The sequence below is a fragment of a genome, unplaced genomic scaffold (genome assembly GCF_019419815.1).
Source record: "Pyrus x bretschneideri cultivar Hongxiangsu unplaced genomic scaffold, Pyrus_bretschneideri_v1 Contig16, whole genome shotgun sequence".
In the NCBI taxonomy this organism is placed as follows: Eukaryota; Viridiplantae; Streptophyta; class Magnoliopsida; order Rosales; family Rosaceae; genus Pyrus; species Pyrus x bretschneideri.
Window position 1 is genome coordinate 2,951,592 of NW_025999457.1, and position 26,016 is coordinate 2,977,607.

General features: G+C 35.2%; 2 protein-coding genes and 1 long non-coding RNA gene across 19 annotated transcripts; 2 read left to right on the top strand and 1 right to left on the bottom strand.

Annotated features, from left to right (window-relative positions):
• The first annotated feature begins 800 nt into the window (after positions 1 to 800).
• Positions 801 to 25,514, top strand: LOC103929076. Of its 10 annotated transcripts, XR_007257139.1 has the most exons (4): positions 801 to 1,083; positions 1,234 to 1,420; positions 3,143 to 3,266; positions 6,744 to 7,316. XR_007257139.1 is itself a non-coding variant. In XM_048580957.1 (3 exons), the coding sequence occupies exons 1-3, from the start codon at positions 984 to 986 to the stop codon at positions 25,119 to 25,121; spliced, it is 261 nt and encodes an 86-aa protein (XP_048436914.1). In that variant the 5' UTR covers positions 801 to 983; the 3' UTR covers positions 25,122 to 25,498. The 10 variants fall into 10 exon arrangements, 3 of the variants coding, with proteins under 3 accessions (XP_048436914.1, XP_048436912.1, XP_048436913.1); XR_007257137.1 differs by lacking the exon at positions 6,744 to 7,316 and having other exon boundaries at positions 3,143 to 3,650; XR_007257138.1 differs by lacking the exons at positions 3,143 to 3,266; positions 6,744 to 7,316 and adding an exon at positions 2,562 to 2,973.
• On the top strand, positions 4,656 to 6,699 carry LOC125475737. Its single transcript, XR_007257150.1, has 3 exons — positions 4,656 to 5,283; positions 5,659 to 6,234; positions 6,312 to 6,699. It is a non-coding gene; the product is annotated as an uncharacterized LOC125475737 (long non-coding RNA).
• On the bottom strand, positions 7,463 to 15,397 carry LOC103929080 (disease resistance protein Roq1-like). Of its 8 annotated transcripts, XM_048580930.1 has the most exons (12): positions 15,335 to 15,397; positions 14,948 to 15,080; positions 14,711 to 14,801; positions 14,493 to 14,556; positions 12,915 to 12,953; positions 12,306 to 12,420; positions 11,615 to 12,161; positions 10,407 to 11,514; positions 10,025 to 10,303; positions 8,598 to 9,701; positions 7,911 to 8,503; positions 7,463 to 7,745 (listed from the first exon to the last, which is right to left on the bottom strand). In XM_048580930.1, the coding sequence occupies exons 7-11, from the start codon at positions 12,130 to 12,132 to the stop codon at positions 7,934 to 7,936; spliced, it is 3,579 nt and encodes a 1,192-aa protein (XP_048436887.1). In that variant the 5' UTR covers positions 12,133 to 12,161; positions 12,306 to 12,420; positions 12,915 to 12,953; positions 14,493 to 14,556; positions 14,711 to 14,801; positions 14,948 to 15,080; positions 15,335 to 15,397; the 3' UTR covers positions 7,463 to 7,745; positions 7,911 to 7,933. The 8 variants fall into 8 exon arrangements, with proteins under 8 accessions (XP_048436887.1, XP_048436889.1, XP_048436886.1 ...); XM_048580932.1 differs by lacking the exon at positions 12,915 to 12,953 and having other exon boundaries at positions 14,711 to 14,775; XM_048580929.1 differs by lacking the exon at positions 12,915 to 12,953.
• Positions 25,515 to 26,016: the final 502 nt, after the last annotated feature.

Here is a 26,016-nt window from a genome sequence, read left to right on the forward strand (position 1 = left end):
TCGACTTTATTTTCTTTCTTCAATTGGTCATATCTGATTCGTAGCTAGTAGCGACATGAGGAAATATTTTGTCACTTTTGACTTTCTATATTCAATTCAACAGTTGTCATAAGACATTGTTGGTCTACATTGCCTCTAGTCCTCAAAGATCTAAATTGATGTTTACTGCTCTCTACTAAACCCCTCCATTGTATTTCCTTATTATTGTTATGATGTAGTGCAAATGCAGTATTCCTTGAGCCTTACTCTACCTTTAGAGTACTTTCGGACCTAATTTGACCAACTTAGAGCTAGGAAAACGGAATCGACCCTTTGAGCCTAAACATTAAAACATTGGCCCTACTTACGTGACAATTTCACTTAGAGTTAGGCTGCGACTCTTATCAAGGTTCGTTCATAAACACGATATGCAACATTGGATCTATATAACTCTCAATTCAATATTTACTTATCAGAAATGAGAAAATGAAGGAATAAAAGAACTTAAAAATATAAAAAAGTGAGGAAAGAGAATCGGATCAACTAGCCCCTCTAGTTGATGCTTCCTTACCTTCAGGTCTTTGATAACGAATTTAAAAGAAAACTACCATTCTTCCCATTTCTTACGAGTTAGTAAATACGAGAGAAGATTTAGATAATTACATTCGGCAGCTGCTAAATTACCTCAGAAATAGACAACCACTTCCAAAATCATTTTTGTCACTACTAATATAGTTTAGTGACAATTCTCTTCAATTTAATTCAAATCCTTCAATGTAAAACATTGTTGTAAATGGGCCGAGATCCATTTGCAACCCATATCTCCAAGTACCCGTTACCTTTCTTCCATTGGAATTTGCAGCCCATTTTCCCGCGATCCGGCATCTCCGATCTTCGTCGTTACGTTTTCATCTTCTTTTATCACCTTCCAAGTTCTAACAATGGCTTCCTGAATCCGATGCTGGAGCTCCATCGCCACAACCGTCAACCCCAAAGATCACATCATGAAGCTTGCTCCTTCCATCCTCTTCCTTTCTCTCAGCTTCTCCTCTTTTCTTAGTCCTGCCACTGCTAGAGGCGGCCTTCACAGTTCCTACCCTCCAGGTCCCCATCTCCTTATCTGTCATATATATATAGATATACATATTTGTATGCATTTTATATGTATGTGTGTGAATTTAGTTCTTTGGGAATTGGAAAACTGAGATTACAAGAACAAGTAGTAATTTGAAAAATTTTCCTTTGATTTCTCAGGTGCCAAACGGTAGTTAATTGTGATCAGATAGATTATCACGCCTGTTGCTTTCTTAAAATCTTTACAGTTAAGGTGGGTTAGCGCTACTAGAAAGGGAAACTAAATCTTTAAGCATCAAGAATTTGACCTGGAACGGGCTATTAAGGCGTTCAGCCAAAGATGCAGTAACATTTCTAGGGTTTACAGGTGATTACGTGGGCTTGTGCATTTTTAACATTTACCAGATTATAAGTTTACCACTCGTTAGTATATGAAATAAAACAATGGTATTTGTTAGTAGTAGTTTGATAGTTTGAGCTGGATAAGTGCAGGATTTTTACTGTAGAATTTTTGTTTGTGCATCTCATGATGATTATGCTGATTTAATCTCATGAATATTAATTTATCCAAATTGTATCCAAGCTGCTATTTGGTAAAAACTTTTGAATCCTGAAATTTTAATCCGTCCTATATACAATCAATTTTTTGGAACATGGCAGGATTTTTGAAGGAAAACGCAGTAGTGTCCCCCCTTCCTCTCTGTATATAATAACATAGAAATTATATTTGTTCCATAACCCCGAAAAAAGTTATTATTCAAAAGAACAGGAATCTGCTTTGACTCTGTCGAGATTAGCACAAATTAGTCCTTGCAGCTGGTTGAAACTGAATTTAACCATAGAGCTGTGTAATAAGGATGCAGACACCAGTATCTGAAATCTTTTTGCAACAATAACGCTGAATAAGGGTCAGAAACTTAAATATAGGAAGTTTACATTGATTGCCCATCAGTGGAAGTTAAAAAAGTGCGACACCTTTGAATCCAGAAGGGTGCAGTACCTATTTACCACCAATTTGAGTTGATTCTGGTATTGGAGAATATCCATCTGCAGTCTTTATAAAAGTTTTATTCATTCCGCTAGTTCAATTATGTTACTTGTCCTTGAGAAAGGACAGACTCTATCAATTGTATGTGTTTTGATGGCAGTTTTAGTCACAATTTTTTGTTACTTTTTCTCTGATCTTGTATGGAAACAAATGAAGGAAACTACTATGAGCCACTTATGACCACAAGAAACTTATAATGAAACTGAGAAGCTGTAGTATGAAAAAGATTATAACTTATTAGTACATGCCAAAAGATCGAAGTGTAGTATTTCGCGTTTACTGTTGAAAAATGAAGTCATGAATTTCACTTTTTGTGGAAAAAAGTTTTACATACTACCCGGATTTCAGTTTATTGAGTGTTTGTATAGGTGACAGTGTTTTACCTCATTGCTTTTATTTTCATCTTTTTGTTCCTGTTTTGACATATCTACTTTGCAATTGCAAATAAAACTATTTTCAGACTTGTTAACGGAAAAGAAGAAAACTATTTTCAGACTACTTCTGGAAGCTTCCTCAATTTGCTAGCCATTTGTGAATTTTTAACACTTTAATTGTGATGTGTAAAGGCTTGGTTGTTGTTGAAGGATTCACCCTACTTAATGGCGTCCTAGGATGCATACAGCCGACCCCACTTAGCGGGATAAGGTTTGGTTGTTGTTGTTGTTGTTTGATTGTGATGTGTGATTTTTAGTAGACTGTAGGAAATTTAAAGATGTGTTGCACTCAGTTTGATCCCCCAGTGTGCTTTAGAACTAGAAGAAACCATCATTTCATGAATGCTTGTGTCTTCTGTAAAATAAAATTGATATCGTGCCAAATTAATTGTAAATCTTAATAGTGTGGAGGAAAGAAATCCTTTCCGCAAGACATAAGCATCCATCTCTTCCTCTGACCATCTATGTATTTTTTTGTTTTAAATTTATTATTATTAGGGGGAGGGGGCAGATCTTTTGATTTCTTGCTTCAATTGGCATTTCAAGAATCCAAGTGTGATTATTCTTTGTTTGTGTTTAATCTATGTGGATGACATACTGCTCACAGGAAACAACACTTATCAAATGGCTCAGTTAATAAAGAGATAGGAAATGTGCATGGAGATGAACCTGTAGGCTGTGAGCTTCTAATTCTACTTGCAAATTGGATATGTCTAATTATTGTTCTGTAAGTAGTTGAACTACTCCATATATAGTCAATTGGTTTTATGGTGGAACCTTAATTTCTTCATAGTATTAGAGCAGGTTGTCCCACGTGTGAAGTCAAACGGTCAAACGGTCACATGCGCTCAATGTCACCCCGTTGTGTTATCCACGTGTTAGATTTGAAAATTCGTCACACGTAAAGGGGCGTGTTGAGAATGAGTCATACATTGATGGGAGGAAGAACCTTGCATGAACTAATAAGTAGTTAGGCTACTCTCTATATAGCCAATTGATTTTATGGTGAAATCCCAAATTCTTCATAAACAATTGTAATCCAAACCATTTGATGACATATTGAATCATCAAGAGCATGATTCATGTACCCTTATGTGTACAGAAACTTGATAGGATTGACTTGTTCTCAGCACAATTCACAAACACAATGCATAATGATGATCCTTGTTTAACAACCACACATTGTTTAACCAATTCTCTCTCGATATGTTCCTCAAAAAATCTAATTCATGCCATTCCTGTCTATTTATCCTATATGTTCCTGTTCCATTCTTCCAAGTGAATCAGCACTTCTGCAATATTACCTCTCGACTAGTTTGTTTGCCTTCCAACATTTATTTGGAAATTTGGATAATAACCAAATAATCTTTAAATTACATGATTAAACCAAGAAAGTAAACAAATGAGCTTATTTTTATCTACACCTTCGATTTTAATCTCATTTTATTCCCTGTAACTCAAAAATCGCCACCTCACTCCCTTAGATTCATAGTTTGCTCTATTTTGCCCCTTGCAAACTTGATTTTTATCCCCTGAAACTCGACATAAGAAGTTGGTCAACATTGCCTCTAGTCCTCATGACCAAAATTGATGTTCACTGCGCCACAAGGCTCTCACCTAAACACCTCCATTGTATTTCCTGATTATTGTTATAATGTTGTCAACACGATGTATTCCTTGAGCCTTACTTTACCTTCAGAGTACTTTCATACCTAGTTGGACCAACCGAGAAAACGAAATAGACCCTTCGGTGAGCTTATGCATGAAAACATTGGAACTACACATGTGACAATTTCACTCATGATTAAGTTGTGACTCCTACCAAGACTCGTTCATAAACATGATTTGCAATATTGGATCCATATAACTCTTAATTCAATGTTTACTTATCTTAAATGAGAAAATAAAGGAATGAAATAACTTTTTGAGGACATCGATATATTTTTACACTAAGGAGAGGGGAAGTTCAACTAAACACAATGAGTAACCTAATTTGGTATGGAATTTGATTCGCCATCCACGAGATTTGAACCTAAGACCTCTCACTTCCAAGTGAAGAGGAATACCACCAGACCGTAGTACCGAATGACAAGGAATGAAATAACTTAGAAATATGAAAAGTAAGAAAAGAGAACCAGATCAAATGGCCCCCTACTTGATATGCTTCCTAATTTTTGGGTATTTTAAATGAAAAATTATTTTTTCAATTTCTTGCAGATTAGTAAATACAGGAGAAAATTTATATAAATTACATTTGGCATCTGGTAAATCCACTCTGAAATAGACAACTACTTCCAAAATCAATTTTCACTACTAATATAGTTAGTGACATTTCTACTCAATTTAATTCAAACCCTATAATGTAAAATATTGTTGTATCGGTTCGAACGGTTCATCCGGTTAGGTTTGTAGGCTTATTTAGGCCCAAACAAAAGTTGTTTAACAAATGGGCTGAGATCCATTTGCAACCCATACCACGAAGTCCCCGTTTCTTTGTTCCGATTGGAAATTGCAGCCCATTTTCCGGCGATCCAGCATCTCCGATCTTCGTCTTTACGTTTTCATCTTCCTTAACTCCTTCCGAGTTCCAACAATGGCTTCCTGAATCCAGCTCCATCGTCTCCATAGTCAACCTCAAAGATCCCAGAATGGAGCTTGCTCTTTCCATCCTCTTCCTTTCTCTCAACTTCTCCTCTTTTCTTCGTCCTGCTACTGCTAGAGGCGGCCTTCATACTTCCTACCCTCCAGGTCCCCATCTTCTCATCTGTGCTATATATATATATATGTATATTAGTATGCATTTTATATTATGTGTTCATTTAGTTTCTTGGTTGTTTTTGGAAGTTGAAAAACTGAGATTACAAGAACCGGAAGTAAATTAAAATATTGTAGTATTTAGTACTTACCAAGCAAAGAGCGATTGCATTAGTGCTTGTCAGCTTGTACTCTGGAGACTTTTAGGAAGAAAGGTTTTTGTAAATTGATTCATCCACATTCATTTTTTTCGCTCATCCAAATTGTTTAACTCAAAAGATACATAGTGTTCATAGGTTTTAATGCTAATGGATTCCTTGATTCGGATGCGGAGAAATTAGTTATTACCAATTCTTTTGTTGTTCACAGGTTGCCCTTTTTGCAAATTATCCATAAAAGTTCTGCACTGAACCATGCTGATTGATAGCTTGATACTAGGGTCTTACTTTCATTCATGGAAAAAGCAAACGATTTGTTTGTTGAACATTTGTCCAGAATAATTTCATTCATTTCCATTAGACTTCTTCCGGCTGTACGTTGGCTTCAGTGTGAGTGTACGTTTTGATCATTATTCAATTTTACCTATGATGCCCAATGTGTTCAGGTTTCTAAATGTTTCTGTTATAGTGTGAAACAAGCATGGTGATGTCAATAGTAGGTCTTAAAGTGTTACTCTAATGTTATGAACATTGCCAATTACTTCTAATATGATTATGGATTTTCGGATGGTGCCTAACAATTATCCCAGAATTTATGCCAACGCTTATTCATTTTTATTTTGCACATATGCTCTTGTCTTTTGATCGAAATTAAATTACAGGAAAGATTATTTGCATGTCCAGACGACGAGACATTCCGGTTCTTACCAAGTGTATATAGTCACTCTCACCACAATATGTCATTGCGCAAGGAATTTGAGGGAGGGATTACGAATCGAGCTTTCTGGTATGATGGCTTGAAACATTACAACTTATTATAGGTATATTTTCCTTCTGTTTGATATTCATCTATTGTTTCTTAAGACACCTGTTGTAGGTACCCTATATATGGAGGCATGCAAGATTGGAACTACAAAAATGGTGGCTGTTTTGAATTGACTTTGGAGATTAGTGATAACAAATGGCCTACTGCTAACGAGGTCAGGCATCAGTTAGGGCGAGTGTGTGCAACCTTTAAATATAAAACGACATTCTTTAGCCAAGTTTATCATGTATATGGGGATACGGTTGCGCCCTTGGTGTAGCTATAGGTCCAATGGACCTCAGGGGGGGTGGGGACGGAACTTTGCATGGTACTAGCTGTTCATATTGTGAATGGCAATATAAAACCACGAATTGTCAATCCATAGTTTGCCTTGCCTTAATTTTTGCATATTGTGAATGGCAATATAAAAGTATTTAAGGATACAGAGAATGCCTGATCCATCCAAAATTTATATAACATATCTAATGTAGCTCTTTAGTGTTATACCCTACTTTTCTTTGTAATTTATGGCAATTTTAGGTTACTTCATTCTTAGATTTTGGTCTTTTCCTGTGTTGAACGTTTTCCCTCATTGCCCTTATTTTATCTCATCTTACTAATCTATGTGGATGATAAACTGAGGCTTCTGTATATGCTTGGGTAAAAACTTAATCTCGTGGAGTTCGAAGAAACAAAAAACAGTTTCCAGGTCTAGCACTGAAGCTGAATATCGGCAGCTTGCATACACTGCCGCTGAGTTGCCTTGGTTATGTTCGTTGTTTAGGGACGTACATTAGAATCTCCTAAGATAACAGATTTGGTGTGATAATTTGTCTTCCATTGCCTTAGCATCCAATCCAGTTTTCCACTCAAGAACCAAGCACTTAGAAGTTGATTATCATTATGTCAGGGAGAAGGTGATTAGAGGTGAGTTACCATCTGTCAGCTTGCCGGGGGATGTTAGACCAAGTCAGACTTCTAGTTTCCAGTCATACTCTCAGGTTTGTTATCTGTGTGATTCATCCTTATCTCAACTGAAGTTTAAATTTCATAAACTACCGTGTAAATAGGGTTTTGAAAGGGTACGCAAATTCAGCTGAAAACCTACCGTTCTAAGTTTTACAACTTTTTGTCCAAAGATGTCAGGAAAAATACTCTCAATGCTTAGTTTTTGCATCACCAAAGCCAAGTTTTAATCAAACCAAAGTGGTTGAGCAAAAAGTGTTGTTTCCTTAGCAACGTTTCTGTTTCTGGACTACAAGTTTGCATTGGTTACAAAATCAGACAGAAACAAATCAATTTCTGCCAGAGTACAGAAGTTTGAATTCAACCCCTGGTTTACATGTTAATGCTAATGGCGTCTTCAGAAAATGAACCTTAAGATCTCGACTGACAGAGCAGCCCCCATGGCGTTGCGAGTTTCCAAGGTACCCACTTGTTGCATTAGGCAAGATGATCAGATTGTTAGTCAATCTTCTTAATGCCCAAGTAATCTGCAAAAGTGTTTATACATCAACATTCTTATCCACTCTGCCCTTTCAGTGAATAAAGCCATCTTAATATATAGCCCGAGATATCGATTACATTGACTAAGATGTCGAAACAAAAAATAATTTTGATGACAATTATGCTGATGTGATGAATCGATGGTTACTTACTTGCATTTTTTGTGACATGGTGACTAGTTACAACGCCTTTTGCAAATTTGTTTTGTGTCGTTGAAACTAGCACTTCCGGGTCCACTTGGAGCTGCCTCGTCACGATATTCGCATGTTCGTTTCAGTAGTTTTTGGTTGAGTTCTTTCAAATCTTGCTCGTACACCAAACGAGCCCCACACTTCTTCACCATATTCAAGTTTGCTTTTAGTTCTCTCCAACCAATATTAAGAAAGTCAATTCCGAATAAAAACTGTACTTGATGACAATCTGCACGAGGCAAACAATATTGACGAGGAAAATAAAATAACCAAAGGTTTTCTGACACAAGAGACGGTAATAATAAGGTAGTCCAAGGGTATTCTGGGTCAAGTCTTTCAGGGCTAACAAGTTCCACTGGACAGTGAATTCTGAGACGACAATAAGGAAGCTCCACATTTTGTAAAGGGTCTTGGTATTGAAAAACAACACACAAGGCAATCCCAAGCCAGTTGGTACATGATGGTGGAGGAAGCTCCACATTTATTGAATGTCCCACACTCTGATTATTGAACCACTTTGGAATTTCACTTCCAGGGATTACAATTTTCGATCCCTGTAGCAGAAGAAAGATCAATTATTTAGAGAGAGAGAGAGAGAGAGAGAGAGAGAGAGAGAGAGAGAGAGAGAGAGAGAGAGAGAGAGAGTACCTGAATGACAGATTTCAGAAACCTATTGATCAAGTCTTCATCTGGAACCAATGCAATGCAATTCCGGCAAGTGACACTAGCAAAATACAAATTGAATGCACCTGACAAACTTCGTAAGGAAGTGCAATTGTCCAGATCTACCGTTAATCCTCTGTTTGATGGAAGAGGTGGCAATTTTTGAAGGCTTTTACACCCCTCCAGATGAAGATCCCTAAGCTTAGAAAGGTGTCTAATGCTTTCAGGTAGACTGAGGAAATTATTTCTGCAGAGATACAATGTTTCCAATAAGGTCAAGGAGCCAATATCATCGGGGATATCCCCCTCCTGGAGATTACAATCATCTAGACATAAGTATGTCAAAGAGCATAAACGATTTAGAGAAGACAACACCAAATGCCAACAAAGAGGAGGATCAGGGGGACTCTTTTCAAGTCCAAATAAGCGGCGAAGGCCCCACCCATCCCTTGCTGTACCATTTGATCCATAAGTGGCTTTAACATTATTCATCCAAACCATGTCATAATTTCTCGTAAATATTAGACCTTTGAGATTTTTCATACCCACAAACGGCTTTGTCATAGTGGGTCCCACTGTAAGCCACGATAAGTGATCCATGTCTTCTGGGAGTTTGTCAATCTTTGAGCATCCAATCACATTGAGATGGTAAAGAGACTTCAAATTACAAATAGCCCTTGGAAGGTACAAGAGATTTTTGCATTTCCGTAGAAACAAATAACTAAGGCCAACCGCATGTCCAATTGATGAAGGTATTTTCTCGATCGCAGTGTTGTCTAACGTGAGCGAGGATAAATTCTTCATCTGCTCCCCAAATTCTGGAACCGTTTTCACATTTGAGCAGCCACCAAGATTGAAATCTACAAGAGAATCCATTTCAACCTTACTTGGGAGGCTCTTAATGCTTTCACAGCCATCAAGTTGCAAAACTTTAAGTCTTTTGAGGACTGCAATAGACGGATGTATCTCAACTAAATTCTTACAAGCGGAAAGCTCCAAATTCTCAAGATTTGGAAGACCATTGAAATCTGGGGTATTCTTCAATTTATTGGAGCATCTAAGATCAATATGTTTCAAGTTGGGCAAGTCCTGTACAACACCACCGATAAGGTTCAGATCATATACTTAGCTTCCACAACCTTAAAGTTTATTCAAAATAATAAATAAATAAATATATGATTATTTTGTAAATTAAATAGCATTTATTCTCAATGAATATGGAAGAAATTTGGAACCTTTGGGATTGTACAATAAAAAAATGTCACGGGTTCCTTGTTTTTAAAACTCAAAAAAAATTAAATAACATGTCTATTATATTTTAAAATAATGTGTTAAAATATCATTGGACAAACTCAAAAGGTGAGTATTGACTTGAGTAACCAATATTATCTTTTGTTCATAACTACTCTTACCACTTTTCCCCCCAAAAAACGAACAAGATTGCTATTACGCATCTCAAGTTTACCAAGCAAGTGCGGGCGAAAGCTTGTTGGAAGAAAATTAGAAGGATACCAACTCCAATTTATAATTCTCAAGGAACATGGAAGAGATTTTGGGCCTGAAGAAAAGATCAAATTATTGAATTCCAAAAACCTCAGTCTCTCCATCTTAGAGAAGGCTTCACAATTCCACTGGGGCACCTCTTCTACGTTGGACAAGCGTAAGGATATGGCTTCAATTGCTGCCGTTCCCTAAAAATTAAGAAAAAAAGGACAAATTAATTTCACATTCAAGTCTAATATAATGTCAAAAGAAATCAATATCTTCTTCCAAACTTGGTATTTAACTTCTTACCTTATTCTTCCTAAATATCTGATCGATGTCATCGTAAAGCCACAACCTACTGCGCTGACCAGGCTCTTTAGACTCTTGACGAACAATTTCACGTGCCATATCTTGTATCAAGTCATGCATCCATATATATTCGTTGCGATCACTGCGATTGTTGCGATCTTGATAGAGGAGAGATCTCTCAATTAGTACATCTATCATAGTACTACTAGAAATTCCAAAAGAAATATCTAGTATTTCAATTACTTCCATTCTGTACTTCCCTTTGTGGAGACATGCAACCTCAAGAAAAATGCTCTTCTCCATCTCTTCTAGTTCATCATAACTTATTTTAAGTTTATGAATAATTTCTGTATTAGGAATTTTTGACAGATTATCCCGTGTACTATTCCAAAAATCTAGCCCTCTCTTAAACAATGCCGACCCAAAAGTTTTAAGAGCTAATGGAAGGCCTCCAGCATATTTAATGAAACACTTAGACAGTTCCAAAAACCCATCCTCGGGCATATTTTTCTTAAAGGCATGCAGGCTAAACAGTGCAAGAGCCTCATCATCATTTAACACCTCAACATTATGACATAATGTTATGCCATGCTCGACTAGCAGACGTTCATTTCTAGTTGTAATGATAATTCTGCTTCCCATGCCAAACCAATCTTCTTTTCCAGCTAGTACTTGTAGTTGGTTTATGTGATCCACATCATCAAGTACAAGAAGAACCTTTTTGTTGTGTAAGCACTTCTTAATGAAAATGATTCCGTGCTCTTCATCCCAAATTTCTTCGATCTTTTCCCTCAACACCGGGAAAAGAAGTCTTTTTTGAAGATCAACGTTAGAAACCTCTCTAACGTTGCCGAGAAAGCAGTGAACTTCAAAATGATGGAAGATTCTATCATAAACAAGCTTAGCAAGGGTTGTCTTACCAATGCCACCCATCCCCGTTATCCCTATAAAGCGAACATCATTGACATCATGAGCTAACAACGAACTTAGTTGCTCAAGCCCAAAATTAACCCCAACCAACTCCTGTGGGGAATCTAACAATGGGAATGTAGCTTGCAGTTTCCTCCACACACTTTTGACGAGTTGTTGTATAATCTCACTTTCACTCCTACATGGTATGAAATAACCAATCAAAAAAAACATAAATGAAGCATCCAATTTTGACTCTACTAAGACATGGGAAATTAAAGTTGTTCATGCATACTTACTTAGATTCCTTCGAGTGCCAACCACAAATTTTGGACACTTTTTTTAGATCAGCTTTCCATTGGACCACCTTCTCTTTATCTTCGGTACTGCTCGAATTTTGTTCATGCTTCGTAAAGGCTTCGGCAAAACATCCCCGTTGATTTCCGACGTCAGATGGATCTGTCTGATAAAAGACCGGCAGAACTGAGTTCCTGGATTCCATGCATCGAAGAATGGTTGTAAGTTCGTCCAAGCACCATTTGGAAGAAGCATAGTTCGGTGAGAGAACAACAATTGCAATATGCGATTCTTTGATCGCACTTGGGAGCTCAAGATGAATACTTGTTCCTCCTTCAAGCTCTCGATCGTCCATGAAAGTCGTAATTCCTTGGCACTTGGACAATTCATGGTGTAAATGGGATACAAAGCCCTTGCGGGTGTCTACACCCCTGAAACTCAAAAACACGTCATACTTCCATCGAGGAGCTGATTCATTCGAAAGAAAAGATGCAGAGGCTGTTTGGGTGCTTAACGCCATTGAAAAAAGGCAGTTGATGTAAATCGGTACTGCAAACATGAAACAATAATTGAATGAACAAGTAAAAAGATAGAAGATCAAAGTTTTAAAATTTAAAAAAAAAAATTGAAACTTTAAATCTTCTTTTGGTAATTTACAATATGCAATTTTTATTAGTAACTACAAGAACTTACTGCGGTTAGATATTTGACTCCGTGTCAACACATATTTGATAATTTGATTTCATCTTAAGTCCCTGATAACTCAGTTTAAGCCGTTGAATCTCATTCAATTACCGGAAGAGGGGTTCTGCAAACAAAAACAGTAGTCAATGAACAAGTACAACAAAAATGAGCAGTGAAATGAAAATAGGAACTTTAAATCTTGTTTTGGTAATTGAAAATGTATATTAAGCAAATGAGATTAAGGACTCAGAGAAACCAGAAAAACAAAATACGGGATCAACACAAAATTACACAGGCAGAGAAAAGTGACAATGGCAAAGAAAGAAGAAGAAAAATCACACCGAAAATTCTAACAGAAAAGTTGTAGCAAGAGAGGAAATTGAGAGAGGAGGAAAGGAAACAAATGGGAAAGAGATGGACAGCCGAGTACTACTTCTACTGGTAGTGGTGGTGGGGACCACACGGTTTAGTGTTGGTGATAGACTGATAGTGGCAGATGGTGAATTGTTTCGTCAAGTTAGTTAGTATACGACTGTTTACCTAAGTAGAAGTAAAAGGTGGAATAGTAACTATGAGAAATTATCAGGAAGCTTCCTTGGACGTGTTATGTTTCTTTACCTTTTCTCACAAAAGCGATTGAATGCAAGCCTTCTTTCTCTGTAAGTTCCCAGCATTCTTATCAGAATATATACATATATATATATATATTCATGTCTCTTTGATATGTACCATTAATTCGTTTGTTACCAATGTAAAAAGGTGAAGAATTAAAGCTGAGGTTTGATGTAACCATATATGGGTATGAGAAAACTTTCGGTTTGGTTAATTTCAATTTCAGGTTTTGGTCATACTAACCAACAGTTAATCGATCTTTGTTTGATCGTTTTGGCCAATGGTCGTTATTTCTAATCGAAAAGGCTAAACATAGTTCCGTCCAGAATTATAGCATGCAAAAATTTATTTTTAAATAAATAATATCATGTCATATTCATATACTATCTTCAACTAAATAATAATTCCACAATAATTTATTAGTTTTAAGTTTAAATTTATTGGTTAATTTAGTTAAACTACTGTTAGATGTCTTCAAATCTAATTAAACTAAGAGGAGGGGCTACATTTGACTAGCATGATGCCCTTTGGCCAAATTATAGCTTGATGAGCTCTGTAAAATTATAGTCTGGCCATCGGTTAGATATGAGTTTTTGGCAAATCATGTCTTTTTTTCTTTTAAACATTTAGCCTTCTCCATTAGAGATGACTTACTATTGGATTTTGTGGGTCTGGCTCATTCCGGTTGGGCCCATTATTTTTACTCAAGCCAATTGATTGGCTGTTGTCACTTAATATTATAGTTTAGTGATATTCTTCTTTACTTGTAAGTGTGAGGTTTTATGTTCTATTCTTGCAAAAAACGAATTTTGAACCATATTATTGCTAACCTATTGTGAGGTTTAGTCTATTTTTCTCAATTCTTAAAATAAATAATATTGTTTGTCAAAAAAAAAAAAATTGATTGGCTGTTTTAATAGCTCAATGTGAATGCCACGTGATGACTATGTTAAAAGGCAGCAAGCAGCCAATAATACAAGGAGTTGGATTGTCTGTCCTTCCATTTTCATACTTTTCGCATGTCTTCCTGTTTGTGTGATCACGATTAAGTCACGTCAATATTTTATATTTTTATTATTTTTTGTTTATTATTTTTATAAAAAATTAATATAAAATATTAACGTAGCTTAACCATAATCACACATCGTAAGACATGATGAATATATAGAAATGGAATAGCAGACAATCCACCTACATAATACAAGGCACTGGATGCTTTTCTTTTGGTTCCCATCAGCAAAAGAGAAAATGAAAGGCAGCCTAAGCCTTTCTCGTTTCTGAAAAAAAACAGAGAAAGACAGCCCGAGTGCTTCCAGTGGTAGTAGGGGTGTTGGCGACAACACGGTTTAGTGTGGGTCATAGTGTTAGATTGTGATTTTTTATTTTTTTTTTTGACAAAGAAAAGTTAATATGATCGTTTACCTGAAGTAGGAGCAAAAGATTAAAATATTTAGGATGGTTTATAGTTTGATACTAGTAATAGTGACCGCGCGTTGCCGCGTGTTTAAAAAATGTATAAAATATATGTGCATTCATATTAGGTGTATTATTTACAATTGTATTTATACACATAATAATTTGTACCTGAAAGTTATATTGACTGTCGCTTCCCAATTTTTTTGTTTTATTTGTGATGATGTACATGCTTCTGTGTTATGATTTGAGAAAATAGAAGCTGTTAGTACAAATAAATAAGAATGTTAAAGAAGAAGAACGATTTTTATAATTGGTAAAGAAATTGGGTAATTTTTGCAGTTTTTAAATAAATTTAATAATATACTACAAAGAAAACTGCAAGGTACCTATTATTTTGATCAGCAATCTTCTCCAAATAGTAACACTGGATGATGGCATAAACTGTCATAGCCTTCAAAAATGACAATTGGCAAAAACCTGTTTATATCGGAGATAAAATTTTAATGACATTCACAGGATAAAACCTGTTACTATTGTTCTAATATTATTGTAAAAAAAAAAAAAAAAAAAAAAGAAAGAAGAAAAAGCATTGATTGCTTTCTTTGTAAATTGAATTTACATACCATATGAGAGGTTAATCTAGCTTTGATCCAGATTTGTAGTACATGCTGAAGTTCTCAATGATTGACGGTGATGGTATACAGTTGATTGACTCGTTTCAGATGAAGACAACTGTGAACATTTCTGACCCAAAAGCTGTTGTGGAGTTTGTTAGAGAATTAGGCAATATATGTAAAAACTGAGAATTGTTCCAAGCGATGAACCATGGATATAAAGGAGTTTTATTTTATAGTGGAAAACAACATAAAACAATAAAAGAAAATCTTTACAAATTCGTTTGAATTTCCTATACCATATGTTACTGGGTTTTCAATTTTACACACCAATGTGCCTATCTTATTTGCAGCACGAAACCAACATTAACATATAACAAAAGGTTGAGTGTTTACCTGCCAATGTAGCAATAGGAACGAACACTATAGCTCCAATTCAAAGGTCAAACCTTTCTGCAAATAAACCACTCTACGTTTCACCAATTTATTCCATCTCAACACGAAAACTAAGCAAACACAAACCCACATTACACAATTAACATTTAAAAGAAAATGGAGCTTGTCTTCTTGGAAATTTAAGCACCAATGCATAAAATTGTCCACTAATTCTTAGTTCTTCTATGCATTGTGGGATCATATGCTAACTTGCAATTGACGTTATAATTTGTGAATTTTATGTAAACGACCCTTAAGTTTATATCTTGACAGTTAAGACGTAAGAAAAGCTAAAATATATTTACTCTGATTGATCAAATTACTTAGTCTAATTCCCAAAATATGTAATGTACAACATGGTCATCTTTACACATGTATTATGGAACAAACCAAAACTTACACAGGCAGAGAAAGGTGACAATGGCAAAGAACGAAGCAGAAAAATCACACTGAAAATTCTCATAGAAAAGTTGTAGCAAAAGAGGAAATTGAGAGAGGAGGAAAGGCAAACAAATGGGAAAGAGATGGACAGCCGAGTACTACTTCTACTGGTAGTGGTGGTGGGGACCACACGGTCTAGTCTTGGTGATAGACTGATAGTAGCAGATGGTAAATTATTTCGTCAAGTTAGTATGACTGTTTACCTAAGTAGGAGTAAAAGAAGGGTGACTTATGGTTACATTTGGAGTATCTCATACTTTATTGTAAATTATTTAACAGTTAAATGAGCTGAGCCATACCTTCCTTTAATCAAATTAAATTACAAGTCCACTGCATGAAACCGCTCACATTGGTTTCATTTGACTGATTTGAATGTTTCACCACATAGCTTGTAAAATAAAAAAAAATGTTTCATAAAGATAAACTTCGATTAAAAGGAAGAATAAATACTAATTTAGTGAGAACGTCAGCGATCAAACATTGTCATCTAGTATTGAGCCAAAGATAAGTTGGAAGGACCTAGCAAGCAGCTCCATCACCATCAGCCAACATTTCTGATCAACACCATCACACAAGCCATCAAGTAACAAAACAAATTAAACTCTCAACAGTAAACGTTATATATGGGAAATAAAGAATGAATTATATGAAAACAAAACGCTAAGACAGTGATGTAATCAATCTATTATGTGTTGTCATACTACAAAGTTAAAACCGATGTGAGGTGGCAATATATAGAGAGCAACACCGCTATAATGATTCTGTGCAATGTAAATCTCCCTCAAAGAAGCAACAAAGAAATTCCCATGCAAGAGCTATCCAGTTTCCAATACTTGTTAAAGAGGAAAAGCTGAAGGATAAACATTAGACGGATGTACTGCCAAAGTGAAAGGACAAGGATTTTCCAGAAAAGAAAAAGGTGGAATACTAACTATGAGAAGTTATCAGGAAGCTTCCTTGTGGGGACGTGTTATGTTTCTTTACCTTTTCTCACCCAAAGCGATTGGATGCAAGACTTTTGACTTCTCTGTGAGTTCCCAGCTTTCTTATCAGAATACATATTCATGTCTCTTTGATTCTGTGCCGTTAATTCGTTTGTTACCAGTGTAAAAAGGTCAAGAATTAAAGCTGACGTTTGATGTAACCATATATGGGAATGAGAAAACTTTCAGTTTGGTTAATTACAATTTCAGGTTTTGGTCATACTAAGCAACAGTTAATCGATCTTTGTTTGATCGTTTTGGCTAATAGCATGTAAAAATTTATTTTTAAATAAATAATATCATGTCATATTCGTATAATATCTTCAACTAAATAATAGCCCTACAATCATTTATTAGTTTTAAGTTTAAATTTATTGATTAATTTAGTTAAACTACTGTTAGATGTCTTCAAATCTAATTAAACTAAGAGGGGGGCTACATTTGACTAGCATGATGCCCCTTGACCAAATTATAGCCTGGTGGGCTTCGTAGAATTATAGTCTGGTCATCGGTTAGATATGGATTTTTGACAAATAATGTCTTTTTTTGCTTTTAGACCTTTAGCCTTCTCCATTAGAGATGACTTACTATTGGATTTAGTGGGTCTGGCTCCTTCTGATTGGGCCCTTTATTTTTACTCAAGCCAATTGATTGGTTGTTGCCATTTAATACTACGGTTTAGTGATATTCCTCTTTACTTATAAGTGAGAGGTTTTATGTTCGTTTCTTGCAAAAAATGAATTTTAAACCACATTATTGCTAATCAATTGTGAAGCTTAGTCCATTTTCCTCAGCTCTTAGTATAAATAATATCGTTTGTCAAAAAAATAAAATTGATTGGCTGTTTTAATAGCTCAATGTGAAAGCCATTTGATGACTATGTTAAAAGGTAGTAAGCAGCCAATAGTACGAGAAATTTTTCAGTGTGATCGGAATACGGGATGATACACTACGTGTCATTATACAAATAGTGAGATATGTGTGTTAAAAAGTTAATAACTTTAAAAATAAAATTTTCCACCACTTATATAAAAATATGTGATATACCATTCGTGTTCCGATCATAATGAAAAAAAAATCCAATAGTACAAGGCATTGGATGCTTTTCTTTTGGTTCCCATCAGCAAAAGAGAAAATGTAGGAGGTGGATTGTTTGCCCTCCCATTTCCATACTCTCTCCATGCCCTCCTGTTTGTGTGGTCACGGTTAAGCCACATCAACATTTTATATTCCTATTACTTTTTGTTTCATTATTTCTATAAAAAAAATTAATATAAAATGTTGACGTGGCTTAACCGTGACTATATATCACAGGAGGACATGAAAAAAGTATGAAAATGAAAGGCAGACAATCCACCTCCGAAAATGTAAGCCTTTCTTGTTTCTGAAAAACAGAGAAAGACAGCCCAGGTACTTCTATTGGTAGTAGGGGTGTTGGTGACAACACGGTTTAGTGTGGGTCATAGTGTTAGATTGTGAATTATTATTGAGAGACTTTAGATGCGGTCCCTAACTATGAATATTCTTTGACTGAAACCTTGTTGATTTTCAATTTTTGATCTAAGTCCCTGAAATTAATGTGATAATTTATTTATATGTACGTTAAAATATTTTTTAAATTAAAAATTGAAATTCATAGTTGTTTATATTAATGAGATTTTAAATTAAAAAACCATAATTTGTGGGATTAAAAATATTAAAATATAAATATACTATTGTGTGTGTGTGTGTCTATATATATATAAGCATTGGTACCTTCATCAAAATTAATAACAAAATTATTGTATCAAAACATGGGTACATTCTTCAAAATCACAAAAAAAAAAAAAAAAAAAAGATATTAGGCTTAATAAAATTAGTAAATTTCTTCGATTAAACTTAACATGGATATATTCTCAAATCAAAGAAAAAAGAATGTACCCATATAAATTTAAAAATGGATTCGAAAAAAAAATTGAATAGATTATATATATATATATAAGGGTACATTTTACATATAACAAATTGGTATATTTAAGAATGTCACATCCCAGCCCGGGTGGCACCACTTCCCGGGCCCGCTCCACCACCGTAGCACGATATTGTCCGCTTTGGGCCCCGACCACGCCCTCACGGTTTTGTTTCTGGAAACTCACACGAGAACTTCCCGATGGGTCACCCATCCTGGGAGTGCTCTCGCGCGCTACTCGCTTAACTTCGGAGTTCCTATGGAACCCGAAGCCAGTGAGCTCCCAAAAGGCCTCGTGCTAGGCAGGATGGGAATATACATTTAAGGATCAGTCCCCTGGGCGATGTGGGATGTTACAATCCACCCCCCTTAGGGGCCCGACGTCCTCGTCGGCACACACGCGGCCAGGGTTAGGCTCTGATACTAATGTCACGTCCCAGCCCGGGTGGCACCACTTCCCGGGCCCGCTCCACCACCGTAGCACGATATTGTCCGCTTTGGGCCCCGACCACGCCCTCACGGTTTTGTTTCTGGGACCTCACACGAGAACTTCCCGATTAGTCACCCATCCTGGGAGTACTCTCGCGCTCTACTCGTTTAACTTCGGAGTTCCTATGGAACCCGAAGCCAGTGAGCTCCCAAAAGGCCTTGTGCTAGGTAGGATGGGAATATACATTTAAGGATCAGTCCCCTGGGCGATGTGGGATGTTACAAAGAATGAGTACATTTTAAGATTAAAATTTTGAAAAAAATTACATGAATGGTACATATAATTAGCATAGGTACATTTAGCAAAATTAAAAATGGGTACAAATAAATAAAAAAATATGGGTACAAATACAAATAAAATTTTATAAAATATGGGCACAAAAAGAAATTAATATATGGGTACAAATTAAAACTGAAAAGAAAATTGGTACAAATTAAAACTGAAAAGAAAATTGGTACAAATTAAAAAAGGGTTGCAAATTAAAAGTGGGTACAAACTAAAACTAAAAATATATGATAAAAAATTTAACCATAAATATAAATATACTAATTGTAACATTTTTAACATTAAATGAATATATTTTGAAATAAAAAATATTTAATTGCTGAAATAATTAATGATGCTATTAATATCAAGGACGTTGATCAAAAAATGAAAATGAATAAGGTTTTAATCAAAGGAATAGCAAAAGGAAGGATGTGAATCTAATTTCTCCATTATTTTTTTGACAAAAAAAAAAAAAAAGTTAATATCATCGTTTACCTGAAGTAGGAGCAAAAGAACAAAAAATTTATGGTGGTCTATAGTAAGGTATACTGTTATAACCGTTATATTTTGATATTTATATTTTTAAATAAAACTTTAATTTTTTATGTGAAACGGAAACATGAAAATAATGGTGTGATTAATTTATTACGTGTTATCATGTCACAAAATTAAAATATAACGTGAAGTGAGGATAAATTTGAGCCACGCCGCTTTAAAGTTTCGGTGTAATGTAAATCTCCTTGAAAGAAGCACTAAGGTAATCTCCATGCAAGAGCTATCCACTTTCCAATTCCAATACTTGTTTAAGAGGAAAAGCTGAAGGATAAACGTCAACACATGTACTATGAAAGGAGAAGGATTTTCCAAAAAATACAAAAAGAAAAAAGGTGGTAGACTAACTATGAGAAATTTCCAGGAAGCTTTCTTGTTGGGACGTGTTATCTTTCTTCACCTTTATCTTTATGTGAAACTGAAGCGTCAAGATAGCGGTGTAATTAATCTATTACGTGTTATCATATCACAATATTAAAATATGATGTGAGGTGGAGATAAATTTAAGTCCCACCTAACGTTTTTGTGCAAGGTAAATCCCTCTGAAAGAAACAACAAAGAAATCTCCATACAAGAGCTGGCCACTTTCCAATACTCCATTCAAGAGAAAACCAAAGTTGAAGGACAATTAGTTTCCACCAAAAAAGTGGCAGAGCGACTATGGCATATTTCCTTTCCTTGTTGGGACGTGTTACTTTCTTCTGAGAAAAGATTTCATGTCTCTGTTTTTTTCAAGAGGAAGATAATTATGTCACCCACTATAAAACTTTTCTCATCATTTTTGGAACCAGTCTGCAGTGCATCGCGAACTTCTATAATTTAGGAGTGGGTTCAGGTTCAATCTGTTCAGTTTTTTATAAAATCGAAAATCAAATCAAAATTATTGTTTGGTTTGATTTTTTCTTGATTTAACTTAGGTTCCATTTTTTTTTCAGTTCCATTCGGTTTTGTTTTATAATTTATATAAAACCTGGTTGTTTTTTTTTAAATCTGAAAAATATCATCAGGAATGGAAAATCAAACTGTGTGGAGGCTTAACAGCAAACCCAAATAATGTACCGCATGAAACATGTCTATCCAAAGACACTGACTACAACAATATCAATTAAACTCCACCAAAACAATTGAGGCTAAAATGATCAATTACCCATTTCTGCCCATTATAGGCAGAAAGATAATTGGATCATATGGTTCCACAAAAGAACTCTTCCTTACTGTCAATCACGACACAGAAATAAATTAAAGACATCACTTCGGTAATGTTATAATTTAAGCAAACTCGATCAAATGCCCGCTAATAAATAATACAGCAACAGTATGTACGATGAAAAGTACGAGCCACAATATGATCTTTGATATATTTGTATCGATTGAATTATGTTAATGATAATCACTTTTACAAGAAACCCGACCACACCCTCAGTATCTATATAAAAGCACAACAATTTGTTTATACAAGTGTATATATCACTGTTCTAAACATCCTCGCCTAGCGCCTCCTAAGCCCCGCCTAGGCACTAGGTGGTTGGTCACTAGGCACCCCCTCTAGCCGGCCCATACCCGCCTAGGTTGCGACTTACTTAGACAGAAAATATATAACTTTCATTTTGCATTTTATTTTTTTTTAATAAATTGTAAGAGACTTGTTGAATACTTGAAGGAACACACATTATATGCTTGTTCCCCATGTTTTCATTATGTTCCAATATTTCAAAATATATATGTCATTTTATTTTGTAGTTTTTGATGAAATTATATACATTTTAAATATAAACAGATACTTATTTATACGAAATATAATACATTTATTTAAATCCACCTAAGCCCCGCTTAGCCGCCTAGGCGCTAGGCCTCATCCCACCGTTTGACTAGCACCTAGCGTCTTTTAGAATCTTGGTATATATACACAACAACGCACTATCCTCCCGTAAAAGACAAAATTACAAAAACAACATCGTTTTAAGTGTTACTTCGGTTCAGTTCGATTTTTTATATATAAAAACAGAAACCAAACTAACCAATTTCTGTTTAGTTCGGTTTTGTATTGATTCAATTTTTTTTCGATTTTCGGTTTTTTGAACCATCCCTATTCTAATCTAGTGTAGCCCTGACTCAAGGGCTCACCAAATTTGTTCCCAGTGCAATTGATAAGGGTTGTCGATTTTTGTAGAAATCTGAAGCCTAAGTAGTATTTGAACAATTGTAATCCAAACTATTTGATGACATATTTAATCATCAAGAGCAGGATCATGTACCATTCCTTGTACAGAACTTAAATACGAGTTTGTTTGCCTTTCAATGGGAAATTTGGAAAAATAATCAAATAATATTTAAATTAGATGATCAAACCAAGAAAGTAAAGAAATGGGCTTATTTTTAGCTATGTTCCTAAAACTCAATTTTAATCTCATTTTATTCCCTATAACTCAAAAGTCGCAACTCCTTGAAACTCAAAGTTTGTTCTGCTTTGCCATTTTGATCTCATTTTGTCTCCTGAAACTTGAAGTCGTCTCTACAAAACTCAAAATTCACTCTACATTATCTTTGATCTGTTAATTTCTTATGTGGGTCATTTTCTTTTTTATTTATTTTTTTTCTCTTCAATTACTTTTAAACTTAATATTATCTGGTTGTTGAATGTTAAAGCATAATTGAGATTTATAATCAAATTTAATGCACATGTGACATAGTATTATTTGGTGTTGGATCCCACATATGTTTTAGGAGCTTGACCAATAAGTTTTAGGGAGAAGAGAGAGTCTACAAGTCAAAGTGGAACGGATTTTGAGTTTCAGTAAAGTGGTGACTTTTGAATTATAAAAGACAAAGTGAGATCATAATGAAGTTCTAAGAGACGTAGCTAAAAGAAAACCCAAACAAATGATTAGTTATTTGATAAATTGAGAACATAAGCATCTCTGTTAATAAATAAACAGTTGTGTATAGGGCCAAAATAAAGATTTGAACAATAATGAATAAACCACAAGAAGAGCTGAACTAGGCATATACCAAACTGAGAGAACAAAACTTAACAACCAAAAACGTGTGAAAGGGGACGTGAATTAATAGTTACAAATTTCAAGGAAGCCCATTCTTGATGCATTGCAAAAATTCTTGAGAAACTAGAATATAGTTTGAACTAAATATCGTTAACGAATAGTCTTCGATCCCTTGCTAAAGTACAAAAATAACTAAATAATTATGTAACAAATTGTAGGCATCATCAATATACCAAGAACTATAGTCAGAAGATTCCCAATTCTCATCAAATAGTTTAACCGAGACACGTGCTGATACTTTTGATGCATTCACATTTAAGCAGATGTTTCGACTCCTTCATGCTGTTACAAATGATGCAACAGATTCTGATCAGTCATCTTCGTCATCATCTGTATTACTATAAAATTTGTTATCAAATAACAAAGAACAAGATGTTTCTTCTTCACTTGTGTCATGTGCATGGGTTTAGCTAGACGAGCTTGAGCGAGATGAGTTTCAGAGCATGTAATGTTGCTCTTTAGCCTTCATCCGCATTCATTTTTTTTTCGCTCATCCAAATTGATTAATGTTATGATGTGTGAACACAAAGTATTCCTTGAGCCTTACTTTACCTTGGAGTACTTTCGGAGCTAGTTTGACCAACTTAGGGGTAGGAAGCGGAATTGACTCTTTGATGAACCTAAGCATTAAAACATTGGCACTATATACGTGACAATTTCATTTATGATTAGGCTATGACTCCTATCAGATGCTCGTTCATGAGCACTGATATGCAACACTAGATCCATATCTTTAATTCAATGTTTACTTATCATGAATAAGAAAATAAAGGAATGAGAGAACTTAAAAGTACAAAAATGTAAGAGAAGGGAATTGGCTCAACTAGCCGTCCTAGTCGATATGCTTCCTGATATTTTGATATTTGATAACAAATATTAAAGAAAGCTAATATTTTTTCAATTCCTCACGGATTAGTAAATACAAGAGAAAATTTACATAATTACATTCGAAATAAACAACTGCTTCCAAAATCAATTTTGTCAATACCAAACCAATATAGTTAGTGATATTTATCTTTTATTTAACTCAAGCCCTATAATGTAAAATATTGTTGTTTATTAAAAAATAAAAATAAAAAACAACCCATAGAATTTAGTTTGGTTCGGGCAGTTTGAAAAATGGGCCGAGATTCATTTGCAACCCATATCTCGAAGTCCCATGGAATTTGCAACCCATTTTCCCGCGAGATCCAGCATCTCCAATCTTCGTCGTTACGTTTTCATCTTCTTTTACTCCTCTCAAGTTCCAACAATGGCTTCCTGAATCCGATTCTGGAGATCCATCGTCACCATCGCCACCATCGTCAACCCCAAAGATCACATCATGAAGCTTGCTCTTTCCATCCCCTTCCTCTCTCTCAGGCTTCTCCTCTTTTCTTCGTCCTGCCACTGGTAGAGGCGGCCTTCACAGTTCCTACCCTCCAGGTCCCCATCTCCTCATCTGTCATATATATATATATTCATGTGTGTGCATTCTATATTTGTATGCACTCTATATTCATGTGTGTGCATTTAGTTCTTTGGGAGTTGAAAAACTGAGATCACAAGAACAAGAAGTAAATTGAAAAATTTTCCTTTGATGTTTCAGGTACCAAACGGTACTTAATTATGATCAGATGGATTATCATGCCTATTGCTTCCTTAAATTCTTTACATTTTAGGTGGATTAGCGCTACTAGAAAAGGAAACTAAATCTTTAAGCATTAAGAATTTAGCTAATTGTAAATTAAATGTTGATAGGTTTCGAATTTGGCCCTCGCGCTGGTTCCGGCAGGCAATTGTTTGAAGATAAGGAAGCTCAGACGCGGTATTTATCACTAAAGTTGAAGCTTAGTAGCTTAACAAGAATTATAGAGTCTAATTTGATATAATTATGTGTTTACTGAAAATGTGAAAAAAAAATTGGTGACACAGTGTTGATGCAGCTCAAGGGTACCTGACTAACTCTGACCTGGGACGGCCCATTAAGGAGTTCGGCCGAAGAGACATTCCTACGGCTTGCAGGTGATTACTTGGGCTTGTGCATTTTGAACATTTGCCAGATTATAATTTTACCAGTAGAAATAAAACAATCGTATTTGTTAGAAGTAGTTTTAGCTGGATAAGGATCGAAAACTCGCCTTGACTCAATGGTTCACCAAATTTGTTCCCAGTCAGATGCAATTGATAAGGGTTTTAGATTTTGGTACGAAATCTGTACCATACCTAGTATGTTGAGAATGAGTCCTATATTGATGGAAGGAAGAACTTTTCATGGACTTATAAGTAGTTGAACTACTCCGTATATAGTCAATTAGTTTTATGGTGGAACCTTAATTTCTTCATAGTATTAGAGCAGGTTGTCCTACGTGTGAAGTCAAATGGTCAAACAGTCATATGCGCTCAATGTCACCTCGTTATGTTATCCACATGTTAGATTTGAAAATTCGCTACATGTGAAGAGGCGTGTAGAGAATGAGTCATATGTTGATGAGAGGAAAAACCTTGCATGAGCTTATAAGTAGTTGGGCTACTCTCCATATAGCCAATTAATTTTATAGTGAAACCCCAATTTCTTCATAAACAATTCATGTACCCGTCTTTGCACAGAACCTAGATAGGATTGACTTGTTCTCAGCACGATTCACAAACACAATGCATAATGATTATCCCTGTTTAACAACCACATATTGTTTAACCAATTCACTCTCGATATGTTCCTCAAAAAATCAGATTCGTGCCATTCTTGCCTATTTATCCTATATGTTCCTGTTCCATTATTCCAAGTGAATCAGCAATTATGCAAGATTACCTCTCGACGAGTTTGTTTGCCTTCCAACATTTATTGGGAAATTTGGATAAATAACGAAATAATCTTTAAATTACATGATTAAACCAAGAAAGTAAACAAATGAGCTCATTTT